The sequence below is a fragment of the Thamnophis elegans genome, chromosome 3 (assembly GCF_009769535.1).
Source record: "Thamnophis elegans isolate rThaEle1 chromosome 3, rThaEle1.pri, whole genome shotgun sequence".
Lineage (NCBI taxonomy): Eukaryota > Metazoa > Chordata > Lepidosauria > Squamata > Colubridae > Thamnophis > Thamnophis elegans.
This window is the reverse complement of record NC_045543.1, coordinates 21,106,583-21,125,487: the sequence shown is the minus strand read 5'-3', so window position 1 is coordinate 21,125,487 and position 18,905 is coordinate 21,106,583. Positions and strand designations below refer to the sequence as shown.

The following is an 18,905-nucleotide window of genomic DNA, read 5'->3' as shown; positions in this document are numbered from 1 at the left end:
AAATTTCCTATGGTTGAATAAGAATTCTCAAGAAAGCACACACATGTACAACTTCCCCATGATGTTAAAAAATATGATGACTCTATCAAGGAGACAACAGTTATCTGCTCCCAACAAAATTCGAGTCCATTTTTTAAAATTTGTGGTCTTGGACTATTCCTAATGATTTAAAAATGACAGGCTATAGCCGGGATGGCGAACCAATGGCACGCAAGCCATCGGCCAGCTCAGCTCCACTGCACATATGCCTGCTGACCAGCTGATTTTTGGGTCTCTGCCATGCATGCAGGAGATGCACACGCATGCGCGGGGGTCATATGTGCATGCATGGGGAGCACGGGGGTGTGTGGCACTCCCCCGCCCCCCGCAGTCCATTTTTGGTCCCAGGAGGCTACAGGGAGACCCGCTGCACCTGAAACGGGAGTCACACGCGCATGCGTGGGGGCAGGGAAAGCATGGGGGTGTCACATGCATGTGCACAGGAGGGTGGGGCACAGGGGGTGGGTATCACACATGCATTATGACTGTCGTGCATGTGCACATCCTTTCGGCATGCGAGGACATAAAGGTTAGCCATTTCTGGTCTATAGGAATGAAAGGAAAAAGATGTTACAATGGATATACAAATGAACCCAGGTGATGTCTTAATAATTAAAAGGGATAGACAGGAAGTCTTTGAGTTACAACCATGCATTTTGAGACTATTCAAAGTTACAATAGCACTGGGGGAAAAAAGACTTATGAGTTATTACCGTTTTCCATACTTATCCCCGTTGCAGTACCCCCATGGTCACGTGATCAAAATTCGAGCACTTGGCAACTGGCATGTATCCATGACAGTTGCATGTCTTGTGGTCATGTGATCATCCTTCAACCTTCCCAGCTGGCTTCTGACAAGTGAAATCCATGGGGGAACTCAGATTTGCTTAACCATCACATGAATTGTTTAACAATGGCAGTGATTTACTTAACAACTGTGGCAAAACAGGCTGTAAAATGGGGTGTAGCTCCATTGTGATTGAGGACTACCTCTACAAATAACAAAGCAAATTAACCTGGATAACTTTCCTATATTGGATTTAGAAAAGGGATTTGTTAAAGCTTTGAAGAATTTTGTAAAAAGGAATAAAGAAAAAAAATGAAAAGGAATCAAATTCTAAGAGGTGTAATTCAAGGCACTACAGATCAAGATGTTAAAAGCAAAAGAAAAAGTTGGTTTATTTGACCAAGATATCTATTTTAGATATGTTATCTCTGGTAACTCTTAATGGACTTTTACTGGTAAGTATGGAACAACAAGGCTTTAAGGATTTGTTTACAGATAAGAGATGGGATATGGGAAGAAGGAATATTTGTTACACTATCAGAAATGGTGCTAAATTTCTAAAATTATGTATACTTGTTGTGGAGGGTGAAGTCATTTCTTTATACCTTTCTTTTCTTTTTATTATATTCTTTTTTTCTATTTTTGTTTTCTCTTTTCTGCACTTTCTCTTTTCTTTTTTATACTTTTATTTCTTTCATTTTGCATATGTTTTTATCTTTTTAATTGTAATTTCTAATAAAATTACTACTTAAAAAAAAAGAAAAATTGTTGCAGATGAGAATGTGCATGGTTGAAAGCGAACCATAGTCATAATAGAGGTTCACAAAATAGGTGCAAAACAAAGCAAAGACATTTGAGCTTAAAATAGTTTTGGAATATTGAACAACAGCGAGCAGCAGAGAAGACAATTGGAATATGATTAACATTTTCCTTAACTTCTCCATAATCATAATTGTTCTGGGTTCTTTCAGCCCAACACTAAAGATGATTGTTGCAGAAACTTTGCCTTCATTTAGGTTTAGTCCAGGCATGAAATCCTCTTACCTTCGTTCCCGGTTTGGAACCTTCTGCGCATGCGCAGAGGGTCTGTGATGATGTCTGGTACTTCATTGCCAGTCGCAATTTAAAACACTATGAGTAAGGTGCAGGAAAACACAACACCAATGAAATCATCTCAGTTTGCTGTTGCCTTTACTGATATCTCCTGATTTATCCGAAGAATGCGACAATATGCAAATTTTACCTCAGCCATGAAGGGCAATGAAGAAGCTTTTGAACATGTAACTTGTTCCTAAACAACTGAAATCTCCTCCCCTCGTAAATCTGTAACAATATATTTGTTTACAACTATCTAGCACAGGGCTGTAGTCAAAATCAATCTCTCTCCTGCACTGTTAAAACCAAACACCTCCCTGCCCTAAATGTACCTTAACAGAAAAAAATACCTATTTTGCATTCTTCCAGGGTATGAGTCTCAAGGGAAAAAATCCAGTGGATTTGTACCAAATCCTTCAGATGCCCTAGATTTGAACTATCAGACAACTTATTCAGTCACTCAGATTTAGAGCACTAGAAATAATTTGCTTCAAGTTTCCACGGTGGGAGTGAATCATTTTTTTCCCAAGGAATGGGATGAATTAAGATCTCATTGAACAGAAGAGAGCAATTAGTTGTTTATTGGGGCTAATATATCAGCTCAGTGTAGGATTCAGTGTAACATTACAGGAAAAGATGGATTGTTTCCCAATTTTTAGACACAAAAACTCCTCTGGTTTAAGATGCCCTGTGCTGAACCCAAGGAAAATAAAATAAAACATTCATCATAATTAGAAAAAAACACATGATTTAGGCCTCTCCAAAGCATTTTTCTTGAGAGGGAGGTCCTCTCCCATTCACTTTTTAAAGATCCATGCAGAAATCACATTGTGATTAATGCAAAGCACTGCCTTGTTGCAGTGCATGGACTTTCTCCATGAAATTCTTCTTAAAAGGCATCATGAAATCATCATCAAAGTCCACTTCATAAGTAAAACGCTGCCGACGTAATTCCCTCTTTCTGAGAAGATCTTTTGTGGTTGCTTCAGGACTCCAAGACTGGAAAAAGAAAAGCAGTTCTTAGTCAATATGCAGCATGATATATTAAGGAATCATATCGATCTGCTCTGAAAAAAGCAAAGTTATTGCGAATGTCATAGAATGATTGTCTGGAACTCTCAGTCTATTGATATCAAACCTATCATCAAAATATGGTTGCGTAGCATCTATGTGGCATGTGTTTGTCTCATTAACCAATTCCCTAACTGGCAATGTTTAACAATTAGCAGTATGTTATCAATAAACAGTAATGAATAATGGTGTGTAAGTTATTTCTACTTCATTATATTCAGTACACTCAAAGCAATAGCAATAGTACTTGAGACTTATATACCACTTCACAGTGCTTTACAGCCCTAAGTGGTTTACAGAGTTAGCATATTTGCCCCCAACAATGTGGGTCCTCATTTAAGGTCAAGATTTGGTTTGATAATAATAATTATCTGACTATCCTTTGATCTAGAATAACTTTTCCCAACAAGCCACCTTAGAGAAAATCAACTATTCTAATTATCAGAAGGATTCCTAACCCTAACTCTATAGAACTGGATGGGAAGAAGATGGAGGTAGGTTAAAAAAAAGGAAAGATGGTGACAACAACTACGCAAATGGAACCCTTGTCTGCTGTATCTACCATATTTATTCTTTGACACACACAACCATCTACCATGGATGCCTCAAGATCTGGAGGGCATTAGGAAATTGTAATATCATCCCTGAGTTTGTAATTTTGCAGGCAGCATATTTTCATTATCCCAATGGCTTAATGACAGTAGCATTTGTCATGCTTTTGTTAGGATTTTGTCATTTGTTAGGATTTTGAACCACCCGATTTGGAACAAATGGGAAATATAAACTGAACAGGACAAAATGAATACAATAATCTAAACTAATAGATATGAGCACCCACCAGAAAAATAATCCATAAAATTGGAAGCTCAGTGAATTATAACTCTAGTCCTATTTTATAGTGGTACTTACTCTCTGTGGTGTGAAAGTGATATTAAGTTTCTTTGTAACCCCTCTGGTTATCAGGGAATTCAGATAAACTACATTATCTTTGATGGATTCCTTCTCTTCTTCAAAGAGTGATTTCTCAATAATAGACTCAAGTGGTTGTGGCATCTGAAATACACAATGTAAATTATATTGGGGTTTTCAAGATTTATGCTGCTAAATTTCTTTCTGTTTTTTTGCAATTAAAAAGTTAAAGTCAAAGGCTAGTAGCTTCAATGGCTGGAACTTGAGAAGGATGCTTTGATTCTTCTCTTAATAAGCAGGAAAAGGGAATAGAAAACCTGTTGCATTTAAAAGATCCTAGGTTCAATCACAGTAATCTCCGGATAAGACTGACAAAAAAAAAAGAAAAAAGCAAACAATCATCTTCACCCAACTTCAAACTCTTGAGAACAGTTTGACAGACTTCTGGATAGACCAATGGCATTACTGTGAATGAAGCAGCTTCCCATGACCCTCTTCCTTATTTTTTTTCCCTACTGATAATGACACTTCCCTTGTCATGCTATTCTTCAAAAACTCTGTAACAAAACCCAAAGTATTTGCTTTATTGGTGTGTACTCTATTTAAGCTTCCATGGCGCAGAATTTCCGGATTCCCCTGTCCTGCTTTCAAGCAGGGTCACATGCTGAATTCAGCATGCAGAGATCCTTTCCTGTGGTGGTTGTAGGGACTCAAACAGAGAATGGACAGAAATTGTATATTGTGGTCCTTCCATAATTCAGAAGGATTGCTTCAATGACATCAAGAGGGGAGGGAGGGTGTTTCTGGTGCACCCCAATGGAAATCCCATGACATCATACCAGAGACAGGAGTTCCCCTCCAGTCACCTTTCTCTTAAAGTGATTTTTCAAACATTATGAAAAAGCAAATTTAAGCCAAAGAATCTTGGCAATCATACCTCTTCTTTCACAGACTCCTTTGAGTCTTCTACAGGCTTTGGCTTGGGAACAACTGGAGCCTGAGCTGGAACTCCTGATGGAGCTGGAGTAGTAGGAGAAGCAGCTTTAGGCTTGCCCCCTTTTTTTCCTTTCTTCTTATCCGGTTTGACTTCTACGGTTTGTGGCAAGTGGTCCAAGGTATCTTGAATGAAGTGGATCAGTCGGTTGTCTGCATAGGCCCTGGCAATTTCCAGTGAGTTTTGTCCTATTAAATAAAACTTACAGTAACTTCTCTGTACAGAGAACTGAGCAAATATTGCCCTTTGCTGGATCTCTGGCTTAGATTTCAATCAGCTCTCGCTACAACTATCTCCTCTTTGATCTTCTACTATCATACCATGACCTTCTGGGTTCCACCACAAAACCGCGGACGACAAAATCACGGTCGACGAAAGCGCGCATTTGACGTCATCACAGCGCGACGAAAACTTCGCGCTGTGATCGAAAAATGTAAAAATAAAGCGAAAACCTTACCCTAACCCCTCCAAACTTAACCCTAAACCTAACCCTAAACCTAACCCTTAACCTAACCCTAAATCTAACCCTAAACCTAACCGTTAACGTAACGCTAAACCTAACGCTAACCCTTAACCTAACGCTAAACGTAACCCTAACGCTCTAAACCTAACCCTAACCCTTAACCTAACCCTAACCCTAACCCTAAACCTAACCCTTACCTTTATGTGTATCGGCTTGCTTTAATTTAATTTTTATTTCAATTTTTAATTTTTTTCGTCGCGCTGTGATGACGTCAAATGCACGCTTTCGTCGATCGCGCTTTTGTGGACCGCGGTTTTGACGGGTCACGGACCTTCTGAACTCTGTTGAAAGTAACTCACCCTTCTGATGACTTGGAGTGGAATCTTTTCCTAAATTCCTGCAATCCAGCATCATTTCTTCCCTCTTACATACAAATCTTCCACTACCAAAGAATCTTGGCACATCCCTTCCCATGGGATCCAGGCCTTCAGCTTCACCAATCTTAGCTTTCCTAAAGATGTCCCACGTAGTTATATGACTCTGCACCTTCTTCTTTGTTGCTCCTTCCAAAGGCCTACAGGGGATCACCTGGAAGCCTTTCTTTTGCCCATCTCCTGATCCCCTTTTGAAACAAAAGACTTCTTATTTTTCAAAATGTCATTTTATGAAAGTGTGGAGGAGAAAATGCTGATCACTAGAACACATTTATTGAACTGAGAAGCTCCTGTACTATCAAAGATAGTATTGGCTTTTCAACAAATATGTTTGGATTTCGTATGGATGCAGCACTAAGAAATCAGATTAGATTTCTGATAAGCTTCTACTTAGCCACATCATTGTTTCATTTTCTTTGCATCATCAGAGGTACAAGAGGGGTAATCTGTTGAACTTCAATTATTTAAATTACACTATGTTAATTGATTGTACAGTACTTCATGTTAATATCTCCAGGTTTTCAATAAAACTCTCCTCTATCACATTAAAAATTACATTATGCAGGCAATTTTGGAAGAGGCTCTGGAAACTACCTGTAATGCAGTGGTGGGTTACAGGTGGTATCCCCCGGTACAGGCATACCGGAGTCTGCCCGGAGCACCAGATACCATTCGGTACGGTGCTCCAGAAGGCCCACCTGTCCGCCCGAGCTCCTTACCGGTCTTTTAAGTCTTCGGTGCTTCTGTGCATGCGCATGGTGCATACAGTGCCTCCGCGATGCTCTGCTGAGCAACTTGAGCATAGTGGAGGCTCGCGGAGGTGCTAAGGCACATGTGTGTGCTGTGCGCATCCATGTGGATGCCGCCAGGCCTGTTCCAACCATACTGGTTGGAACGGGATCCAGAACCCACCACTGATGTAATGCATGTAAAAGGATTAATAACTAATTAAAATGAGTGCTGGTACAATGCAGTGGTTAAGTTGCTGGACTAGAAACAGAGAAATGCAAGTGCCTGTCCTCTCTTAGGCATGAAAGCTTGCCGGTGACTTTGTGCAAGTCATTCCCTCCAAGCCTTGATCACTATCATGCATTGCGGCAAGCTGGCTGAAAAATAAAACTTCCATTGCACCATGCATTGATGGCTGCCTTCTAAGAATCACTGTGAGTAGAGTGTAAAACAAGCAAATGTTACAGCCAAGCAAGACAGACGCTAGGAATAACACAACAAGGCAGCTGGTAAAAATCAGCTGGAAAGAAAAAAATGAATAAAGCAAAAGGTCAAACCATCTATTTATTCTGTTAATCAATACTTTGAAAACCAATTAACTCCATAACATTATTTAATAAGGGGGGAAACCCTTCCTTTCTATAGCTGCTTGCTCATCTGCATTTAACAGCCAATAATACATTGAATAATAATAGCAATAGCACTTAGACATATATACCGCTTCACAGTGCTTTACAGACCTTTCTAAGCAGTTTTACAGAGTCAGCCTATAGCCCACAACAATCCGGGTCCTCATTTTACCCACCTCAGAAGATGGAAGGCTGAGTCAACCTTGAGCCTGGTGAGATTTGAACTGCCAAATTGCAGGAAGCCGGCGGTCAGCAGAAGTAGTCTGCAGTACTGCACTCTAACCACGTGGATGATAATTATAATAACGCAAAACTTTACCTCTTCGGTTTGTCTTCTGCGCCTTAGCACCACTGTTGATTAAATACTGCACGGTGTCCAAGCGACTGCTCTCAATACCCCTCATCAATGGGGTCCCATCATTGATTGAAACGGCATCTATCGTGGCACCAGCTTTGACAAGGAGTTCAGCAATGTCTTGCTGTCCTGCATGGCAGGCATGATGGAGAGGAGTCCACATGAAATTGTCTGTGGTATTCACATTTGCCCTGGAAAATAAAAATTCCGTAAGGCACCGTGACCCATCAAAACCGCGGTAGACAAAAGCGCGCTCGACGAAAGCGCGTACCTGACGTCATCAGCAGCGCGACGAAAAAAATTAAAAATAAATTAAATTGAAATTAAAATAAAATTAAAGCAAGCCGATTCACATAAAGGTACGGGTTAGGTTTAGGGTTAGGGTTAGGGTTAGGTTAAGGGTTAGGGTTAGGTTTAGGGTTACGTTAAGCATTAGGGTTAGGTTTAGCGTTAGGTTAAGGGTTAGCGTTAGGTTTAGCGTTAGGTTAAGGGTTAGGTTTAGGGTTAGGTTAAGGGTTAGGGTTAGGGTTAGGTTTAGGGTTAGGTTTGGAGGGGTTAGGGTAAGGTTTTTGCTTTAATTTTAAATTTACCGCTCACAGCGCGATGTTTTCATCGCGCTGTGATGACATCACGTACGCGCTTTCGTCGAGCGCGCTTTCATCTACCACGGTTTTGTGGTGGAACCGTAAGGCACATCTGTGCTTTTCTAGTTAGTTCTTTGTATTCTTCAACTGATTCTAGGCAAAGGGATCTAGTATTAATGAACTACAGAGATAACAAAATGCAGTCCTTAACTGAATTCACTTCCTGTGTTGAAAGAATGTCTAAACGCTAATCTCTCAGCATCCCAACTAAATTAACTGAGAAATGGAGAGGGCTTGTTTTTTCTTTCTTTTGAAAGAATGAATCATTCAATGAAAGCAACTGGCAGTCAATTTGAGTCTGATTAAAACAACAAAAGTAATGGCACCAAAGGTAAAGAAATGTATTGCAGTATAAACTGCAATTAACTGCAGTACAGTACAGCATAATAAATGCTGTGGATTACAGCCTACTTTAGTCTATGAAACTCTACCTGGGTACTTGAGAGACCGCCTACTGCCAATTACCTCCACTAGGCCAATAAGATCCCATAGATTAGGCCTCCTCCGAATTCCATCAGCCGGTCAATGTCGACTGGCAACTACCCGGAGGAGAGCCTTCTCGGTGGCTGCTCCAACCCTATGGAACGAACTCCCCGTGGAGATTCGTACCCTCACCACCCTCCAGACCTTCCGCATAGCCTTAAAAACCTGGCTGTCCCGACAGGCCTGGGGCTAAAGACTTCAACCCCACCCGAATAGTATGATTGTTGCGCTTTTTAATGATGTATTGTCTTTATGTGTGTATCTTGTTTTGTTTTTCCCTCCCCCTGGATTGTGAGCCGCCCTGAGTCCCCTCAGGGAAAAGGGCGGCATATAAATAAAGTTAAAATCCAAAATCCAAATCCAAATACTTAACTAAATAGCCCAGGTAGGAGCCTAAAGAGATGTGAGCCATGTCTAGGGCTGCATACAAAGCTTGAATCCAAATTGGCCCATCTCTTGTATTTGATATTTGCTCAGCCTCTTGTTCTCCCCAACCTTTCTGTCCTGTCTGAAGGGCAGCTGTACTCACAGCTCTCTGTGCACGCCATGGCCCTAATAAGGCTGGATTTAAGATCACAGCTAAAATTGTACTTAAACATTCAAGCAAATATGAATGCACTCCTGTTGGGACCTGCCCACCCAATCTGAAAAGACTGAAGAGCAAAGGGCAAGATATCCATGGAGATTCTCAGTCATCCAGGTCCTGGTTGTCCTGAAGATGCTTTTTCAAAAGGCAACTGGACCTCATTTTTTCCCCCTTGAAGACATTTCACTTCTCATTCAAGAAGCTTTTTCAGTTCTGACAGAATGGAGGAGAATGGAAAGATTTATATTCCTTGCTTTTCTGGCCAGTTCTTTTTATTCTTCTTCTAATTACCAGATGACTGCACGGAATATAAATCCTTCCGCTCGCCACTGTTCAGTCAGAACTGAAGAAGCTTCTTTGATAAGAAGTGAAATGTTTTGAAGGCAAAAACAAAGTCCAATTGCCTTTTGGAAAAGCAAAGGGCAAGATGATCAAATTGAAAAGCCATCGAGGGCAGGACCAATGCATATCCCAGCCTCTTCCTGAATTCAAACCCTCATCCCTAGAGACAGAAACACAACCAGGACTGAAAAAAGAAGGCCTTTAGTTATTTACTAAGTAGGTTTTGAGGACAAGTTGATTGTTGGACTCATCCTTTGTTACTTATTTAGACAATTCCTCTTTAAAACCTATTCATTACCACCTTTCCTTCTTTTCTGCTAAATCCTAGATCTTATTTATTTTGCCACACTATTTTAATTCACTTTCAGGGAACAGGAGAACTACTGATCTGGAGATAGTGCAGAGTTTGATTTCTTTCCCGACGAAGAACATTTTTCCATAGTTCCCACCACTACAAAGGGATGCTTGGAGAAAAAAGCAATTACAGACATGACAATAAAGAAACACAGCAAGCTACTTTGATGGGCACAAACTGATGACTTCCAATAAGGACTAAATGGCAAATTTGTCAAGCACAAACAAGAAAAGCAAGTGTGTTCAACAAAATATCACAGCTTTACCAGATGCCATGCCTGTTTCTATCGAACTCTACCCCGCTCATCTTGGTTTTACATTCTTGGCTTGCCTCCACAACAGTTATGGCCACTGACTAGGAGAGCCTTGCAGTTCAATAAGGAACCCAACAAGCTTCAAAATATGCTCTATCCAACATTAAATCCACAATGCCCTGGTCATCACATGGTCCTCACCTCACCCTGGAAACCTACTACCAAGCCAACAATGAGGTTATTGGGAGGGGGGCATGGAATTCTATTCTTGGATTCCTGGCAAGCCCTTTTAAAAAGTTAGCTCACCCCTTTTCAAGAAGGAACTGTACTGCTTCCATGTTGCCACTTGCACAGGCAGCCATCAACGGAGTCTTATAGAAATGGTCTCTGATGTCTACTGGCACCCCTGCCTCGAATGCTTTCTTTATGGATGAAAGGTCCCCCTCTTTGGCAAGATAATTGATGTTGGCATAGTTCTTGGGTGGGTCTTCAATGTACCACCAGGAATCATCCTGCAATGGGTGTTCCGGAGGATGATCCCGATTAAACCGAGTGCAGTCGGTTACATTTTGATACGTTTCGATCATGTATTCTGGGGGTCCCCCGTCTGTCCGCCGAGAGCGAGAGCTCTCTGGAATGACACAGATGGGCATTGGCATGGCAAATTTTCCTTTTTTGCCTTTTGCTTTCTTGGGCTTCTTCTTCTTTGGACCGTAACTCCCAAGAAGGAAAGCCTTCTGCAAGTACCGGCTGCCCTTCAGAAATTCTTCAATGTTAACGCCTGCAGCACGTGTTTTCTCGTGACTGTGAGCTATTGCTTGTAGCTGCTCCAACTCAATAAATGGATACCTTTCCTCAATAACGGCTATAAAGTCTTCCTTGGTCACAGTCCCATCCCCTCGATCCAATGGCTCAAGTGCTTCCCGAAGGCTCGCCTGGTTTTCTCCAGACCAATCGTGCAGCCTGATAGCCCAGGGTGGATTGGGGTCCTTAACTCCAGGTTTAGGTTTGGAAAATTTGGCAAATCGCCGCTCAATTTTACGTATCTCCTTTGCAGCTGCTTTGAACCCCCCTTCCTTAGCAACCTGCCTTGGTAGCTTCTTCTCTAAGTTTCTCCAGGTAGGATCACAACCTACAAATTTAGAAGAAATACACTGAAAAACAAGTTGTGGTTGGAGATTAGGAATAGTGTGAATCAGTGGTTCTCAACCTGTGGTCCATACGCCCCTGGGGAGGGCGTGGTGTCATTGCAGGGGTGTGTGCGAAGGCATGAAGAAATATTATGATTTAAATCTTGAGTTAAGTCTTAGTAGTCTGTGGGCATGGTCTGCCCATGGTCATATTAGTTTGTGTGTGTGTGTGTGTGTGTGTGTGTGTCCGCACATATACTTATTAGGTTTATACCTTACCTTTTTACTTATATTTGCAAAGCAGATTTCAAAAATACAAAACATAAAACATGATGTTAGCAGCAAAAAATTAACAAAAATATCTTCACAGAGAGATGTTTTTACAATTGTTATAAATACTAAAGAATGGGGCTGAACACACTTATCTAAGGGAAAGCAATATAAACCTGAGAGCCATATAGAAGGAGGACCTAACTTTCTGAAAACTTCAGGGCTCCAAAGGACCACTCCTTTACTCTGAGTAACCATGTAGGTTCAGCTAGGAAGAGGCAGTCTATTGGATAGTCAGGTCCCAAGCATTTGATGTTTTAAAGATCAATTGTCATCCAGTAGAGATCATTCAGTGGGCAGATCAATTGGTCCCTATATCTTGTACTGGTTAGTTTATCTGCTGCACTTGATACCAAACATAATTTTCAATAGCAGTTCTGCATTCAGATTATTGGTTCAAGCTGAACTAAATACAAAATTCAGCCTCACTGCCTAAGCAAGGCCAACTACCAATTGGGACCATCCATGGTCTTTATGGAACACATGAAACTACAAGTCTGTCTTGACTGGGCAACACTGAACACTGAAGTACTAGAAGACAAGAAGTCTTGGTAGTCCATTACTATCTGATTAGTTCAGGAAGACAAACTGTTGTGCGACAGTTAAATAGTGCACTGATTGCATTCTTACAGCATTTTGGCCGTAGTAACATAGCACCAAACATTTGGAAGAAGCTTTTGGCCATGGACTATGGTTATATTACATCCCTGCTCTCCCAACTTACTGTATTTTTCAGACTATAAGACGCACCGGAGTATAAAACGCACCATGATTTTGAGGAGGTAAATTTTAAAAAAACTTTTTGCAATCTGCAGGCCTCCCAAAGCCTCAAAGGGGGGGGGGGGCATGGAGAGCATTGCGAGGCTCTTAGAGTGCTCCTGGGGGCTGGGGAGGATGAGCAAAACCAGCCCATTTTTTTGCAAAAATGGCCCAGTTTTTGAAAAAAAGGGGGAGGGCATGCAGAGACTTTGGGAGACTTGTAGAGTGCTCCTGGGGGCTGGGGGGGGCAAAAATTAGCCAAAATGGCCCATATTTTGCTCTTTTTTGCCTTCCCCGACCCCCAGGAGCACTTTGCAATACTCCCAAACTCTCTGCACATCCATTTTTGCAAAGGGCGCAGGGTTTCAGTAGGCCAAAAATGCTGTATTCAGTGTATAAGATGCAACCAGATTTTCACCCTCTTTTTTTGGGGGGGGCTGTATGCTGAAAAATACGGTAATCTACTTCATGACACTTTGGCAATATAAATACATGCTTGGTTTGTACTTTCATTCAGGGTTTAACCAGATTATATTTTATAAGTAATGGATCTGGAATTGAGTTCCCATTTTTGTGGATTAAATCACAGTTGGAAAGGAAGAAAGGCCAGCCAATGGCCTTTTTGTATAAGCAACAATGAATTCAAAAATCAGATACTATATCTGAAACTCCACGTTTACTTTAGAGGCTCTTCATTCTCCAACATTTACAATTTACCTCTTTGACCGATAAACCTGCAGCACTCGGCAAAACCTCCAGCAGCAGCATAATGAAGAGGCGTATTTCCATTCATGGCTATAAGGCCCACATCTCCATTGTACGAAGAAATAATCCTCAGAATCTGGGGAAGCAAGCCCATGCTATTACACACCAAAGCAAAAATGTGGACACTAATAACATCTATCAAACTAAGCAAATACAGACGACTTCACTGAAACAATTTAAAAACGACCACCGTCACTATAACACGGAATAATAGCGATTAAGATAGGTGACTGTATATTGGCACGCAAGCAAAGTTCTTACATGGTAATCCTTCTATAGAAGGAGAACGAATTTTTTTGTTTGTTTTATCTTTTAGGTCAAAACTGTATTTTCACATTTGTTCTGCTTTTTTATAAGAGGGTAAGTTTGATCTGCTGAGCTCTGGGGGCTATAAAAAAAGAAGCATAGATGGGGTATGAGAGACCTACCTTGTTTGCCTTAAGAGAAGTTCTTCATTAAATGGATATTTGCACTGTCTGCATGAGCTGAGAGAAGCAAAGACACTGATTTCCAAAGCTCTTATTCTGCTTCCAACCAAACATCTTTGAATTCGTTGAATAGCTTTGAATTAAAATGACCCCATCTTTTAGAACTTAAACTCCAAGTCAATTAACTCCCATGAGAACTTTGCCTGCCAGACATCTAATTTCCAATAAGTTACTGCATGAATGTGAACCTGTCTCTGCAAATCGGCTTTCTTCTTACTTGCTTTTGGAGCTTTGCACATATAAACCTTGTTTGGTCCTAGAGCCAATGGAAATTGCAAAGCTCTATTTTAAGAGCAAAGAACCAGTTCAACTGAACTTGCTGGAGATAAATCGGCCAGGATGCTATTTCTCGTAACACAAGTTTAGGAGGCGAGGAAGGGTAAATAGCAGCAATAGGGAATGCTGAGGCCCAAACTGATATAAAGGCGTGACCCGACAAAAGTGCGCACAACAAAAGCACGCCGACAAAACCGCGTCGCTAAAAACGCGACGTCATCAACGCGCCGACAACAGCGCGCCGACAACAGCGTGTCGACAGAAGGGCGATTTAAGTTAAGGTAAGGGTTAGGGTTAGGGCTAGGGTTAGGTTTAGGGTTAGCGTTAGGGTTAGGGTTAGTGTTAGCGTTAGGTTTAGGGTTAGGTTAGCATTAGGTTTAGGGTTAAGGTTAGCATTAGGGTTAGCGTTAGGTTTAGCGTTAGGTTTAGGGTTAAGGTTAGCATTAGGGTTAGCGTTAGGTTTAGCGTTAGGTTTAGGGTTAGGGTTAGGTTTAGATTTACAGCGCGCTTCTGTCGGCACACTGTTGTCGGCGCGATTCAGCGCTCATTCGTCGGTGTGGTTTAGAACTCGCGGTTTTGTCAACGCGGTTTAGTCGGGCGCGCTTTTGTCGGTCGCCCTTTCGTCAGTGAACCATATAAAGGTATAAGGTTGGCTCCTCCCATCCCTCACAACTGTTCCGCTTCGAGTTGAAAGTCACTGATCTAAGCAAACTTAAAACAGGCAGACAAACAAGTGAGGTTTTCCTGGGGGATTCGTTTGGGACAAATCCCTGGCATAGCAACCTCAAATCTTAATGAAGAGAATCCTCAGAGTGGAGGCTTCTAAACGAAGCAGCAGGAAATATTTAACATTTAAACAGATACACTTCTCAGCCAAGACTGCGGCAGAGAAATCAATTTAACAGGATGACAGAATGACAAACAAAAACCCTGAGCAGTAATTCTCCATCACGTTTTCTTCCATCAAATGTGGTTCCGGAAGTGCATTAGCATAGCACAGGGATGAAATTTTTTGTCTCTTCTGCTACCAGGAGGAGGAAAAACTACCAAATGGTAGCAAAAGACATTCCTTCAGCAGCAGCAGTAACCACTGATGTAGGTGGGTCAAACTTAAGGTCTTAAAATGTTGTGTGTATTTGTAAATCACATTTATGGAGACAATTGGGGAAATTCAGTTCAGAACTGCCATTTCTTGACAGCAACTTTGCTACATACAGTCCTTCCCCAGTTCAAATCCTTTCATCCATTTCTGGGCCTATAATCCCTTTCACATTTTCCCCTGTACTTTATGAACCCCCTTTTTTTTAGCATAGCCTCCCCATATTACCAACCCATAGAAAAACCAAGTATTCCAGAATTCCCTTTCTAGTGACAGCTGATTATTAATAATTAACCAAGAGATCCTTGGTTGGGTACCTTTGCTTCTGACAGCATCAAGAAAGAATACCTCAAAAAACCCTCCTTTGGCAGCAAAATGGGCAGCATGGTGTCGCTCGTTGTCAAAAACATTAACATTCCCACCTCTCTCCAGGATACCCCGGACCACCTCTAAAACCCCTTCTCTTGCTGCTTCCATCAAGGCAGTGCGGCCTGTTGCCTGCAAATCAGAGAGATGTGATTATAGATTTTCCCCAAATTTTAAAGGAGACAGAAAAGCAAGCAACCTTCTATTGATAAAACCATTTGCAGAGATTCAGACTTGCCCAAAGAAAGAGTCGGCTTGGGTGTACCAAGATACACCCATGTTACACCTATCCTCCGCGAGCTGCACTGGCTTCCTATCGGTCTCCAAACGCGCTTCAAGGTGCTGGTTATCACCTTTAAAGCCCTACATGGCCTAGGACCCAGATACCTGCGAGACCGTCTTCTGCCGCATACCTCCCAATGGCTGATAAGATCACACAGGGTGGGCCTTCTCCAGGTGCCGTCGGCCAGACAATGCCGTCTGGCGGCTCCCTGGGGGAGGGCCTTCTCTGTAGCCGCCCCGACCCTATGGAAAGATCTACCCCCAGAGATCCGGATCCTTCCCACTCTCACGGCCTTCCGAAAGGCTACTAAAACCTGGCTATTCCGGCAGGCCTGGGGCTCTTGACCTCATGAAATTGAGGTCTAGCCCCACCTAGATTGAGTGCATGAAGTGATCTTTTAATCTGTTTTTTCTCTCTACTTTTTAAATTTTTTTTAAAATTCTTTTTAAATATGTATTCTGTAAGCCGCCCGGAGTCCTTTGGGATTGGGCGGCCTATAAATGTATTAAAACCTTAAACCTTAAGCTTGTTTTTGTCCTCTGGTCTGTAAAAAAAGGGCTACATTTCAACCTGGATCAATTGCATCATATCTATAGGAACTTTATTTCCCTTGGATAAGGGTTTCTCAATTGGTTAAGTCCAGGAGAACAAGCCACATAGACACCTGTAGACTATGACTGTGATGGCGAACCTATGGCATGCGTGCCAGAGGTGGCACACAGAGCCCTCTCTGCTGGCGCTGGCGCTGTTGCCCCATGTCAGATTGCCGTGGTGTTTCTTTCATGAGCTCTGTTTCCTGGAAAATGATGAAACAGAACCTCATAAAGAAAAAGATCTTACCTCTTGCCACACTGCCGGTATTGGAATGCCCTGCCTCCCGCCAGCCAGCTGTCTTAAGGTCTGTGCTGTGCGAGCATGTTAGTGCATTCCTGCACATGTTCATCAAGTTTATTATCAGGCATTCTTAATAGCAAAACGTACAGTTCAGTGTTAAGATACTTCTGACTTTCCATAATCTGTCTCATCACGCGGTGTAAAAAGATGATGATTTTGCTCCCATGTTGAGCGGAGACACAAACACTTCTCTGGTTCACAAAGGCATTTAAAATGACCGGCTATAACCTCTGCATGCATGCAGAATGCCCCAGTGGCCAATCAGAAATACAGATGTGATCACATGTCATGGGACCTTCCCATAAGGCAGTCTCTGCCTACATTTCCCAGGAGGTACTTTCTTAAAGGAGACAGCTCCTAATTCCTACACTAGCTATATATTGCTGGGGCAGCACAGCGTCTAAAAGGTTCGCCATCACTGGTCTATGGTATTTTTCAAATGAAAATGCCCCATATCTTTACAATAGACTTCTCCTTGATGTATTTGTTTCCCAAATGCTAAGCAATTGATTCTGCTTTACACATGGGAACATTATAAGCAGGGATGTTTACATTGCACATATGTGCAATGTAAAATGGCAGCAGTCCTGAATTCTGCCACTGCCCTTTGCACAAAATGATTCCGAATGTGTTGCTATTTCATTCCAAGCACTCCACTTAAGGTGTGGAATAGAATGACATTAAGAGTTATGGATCATGTAGAATAGTTAGGGCATGATTGGGACCTGTGCACAAGAGCATTTCTTGCTTTGTTTTCTAGGATACACTGATGTGTTTAGGGAAGCCTATATTGGACGAGCTATTGCCCTCTGGGTGGGAAAACTGGGGCTGACTTTTATAAGATAGAGCCTGCCACATGCTCCTTTTTAAAGACATGTTTTTAAAGAAATCTAGCCTCCAGTTAATGAGTTCCTCTTTCAGTCAGTCCATCAGACTGAACAAAACGGCTTTATGCCAGAAGTGTCCAAGGTGTCCGCGTAAAATGTTAAGAATGCTCTTACTGGGTTTGTTGCATTGGGATCTGCTCCTCTTTCCAAAAATGTCATACATATATCTTTGATCTCGTGGGCTTGCTCACAGGCTTGTACAAAAACTGGCTTCCCCTCAAAAGTGCAGTTGTTAACATCCGCTCCAAATTCAAGGACCATCTGAACACAGCGGAAATGCCGTTTGGTGGGCAGAATGCAATAAAACAGCACTCCTGGAAAGAGCACACAGCACTACGGCTTAGTAAATGCCCACCACGCTGAACACAGCTGTCAACCACTAAGGGAATTGAAACATCCAGTCGGGTCTTCCTGAAAACCCGCCCGCCCCAACCAAAAGGACACGCGGTTCGTCTTACCTTTTCCTTCTGCATCCACTATTGTCATATCTGCCTCTGCCTGGACTAGCACATCCAAGGCCAAGTCATGGCCAAGTTCTGCTGCTTTCATCACGGGGGTGCGCCCCATTCGGTCTTGGACATCGGGGTGAGCGCCAAGCTCTAAAAGAAAGTTGCACATGTCAATGTCGTTGGCCACACAAGCCAAGTGAAGGGCGCTGTCTCCATTTTCTGGCTCAGTGAAATTGATGAGTTCAGGGTATCCAAGCTTGGTGAGCTTTTCAATCTGTTTCTTGTCCTTCTGGCGAACACACTGAAGGACTTTGTATATCTGGAGGTTTTCAAGCCTCTTGTCAGCCAAAGACATTTTCAATATCCCAAGGAAAACTCTCCCCTTAAAGAAGGATCCTGAGCAAAAAGAAAAAAGAAGAAAAAAACAATAAGAGAAAGGGGAAAATCAGACCACTCTAAATTCTTCAAGTTTTGTGTTTATGGTCCTTTGGGTAGCTAACAACACCTGTGATGGGCAATTTGCATTTAGTGGATTCAGAATGGAGTATGGGTTGTGTAAGGATTTGGATTTAAAGAAAAAAAATATGCTTTGGAGTACTGTATATACTCGAGTATAAGCCTAGTTTTTCAGCCCACTTTTTGGGCTGAAAAAAGCCGCCTCGGCTTATACTCGAGTCAGTGAAAAATTTGCCCGAAATGGAGGAGAAAAAGGGGCGGGGCCATGCCGCTGGGTGACACTCGTGAATGGCCCAGTGCCCCTGTGAGTTTCCCCTCCCTCTGTGTCAGTTTGCCGCGCAGCGCGCACCACACCATCCCCCCTCCTCACGTTCTAATGTAATGCAGGGCTGTCTTACGATTCCCCTTCCTCCCCCTCCTGCCGCTCTGCAACGATGTCCCACCTCCTCCTTGTTATGGCAAGCAGCCACATAGCGATGTCCCACCTCCTCTGGTACAGTGATCCAATGATAGGAATCACTGTGCCGTGTGTCATAGGAGGCGGGACATCGCTCC

General features: G+C 42.3%; 1 protein-coding gene across 1 annotated transcript; it reads right to left on the bottom strand.

Moving 5' to 3' along the window:
* Positions 1-2,755: 2,755 nt before the first annotated feature.
* ANKEF1 (ankyrin repeat and EF-hand domain containing 1) lies at positions 2,756-18,249 on the bottom strand. Its single transcript, XM_032214718.1, has 9 exons — positions 17,904-18,249; positions 17,560-17,759; positions 15,364-15,513; positions 13,105-13,228; positions 10,475-11,300; positions 7,470-7,696; positions 4,839-5,083; positions 3,902-4,045; positions 2,756-2,920 (listed from the first exon to the last, which is right to left on the bottom strand). Exons 1-9 carry the CDS (start codon positions 18,247-18,249, stop codon positions 2,756-2,758), a joined length of 2,427 nt encoding a protein of 808 aa, XP_032070609.1.
* Between the last annotated feature and the right edge of the window lie 656 nt (positions 18,250-18,905).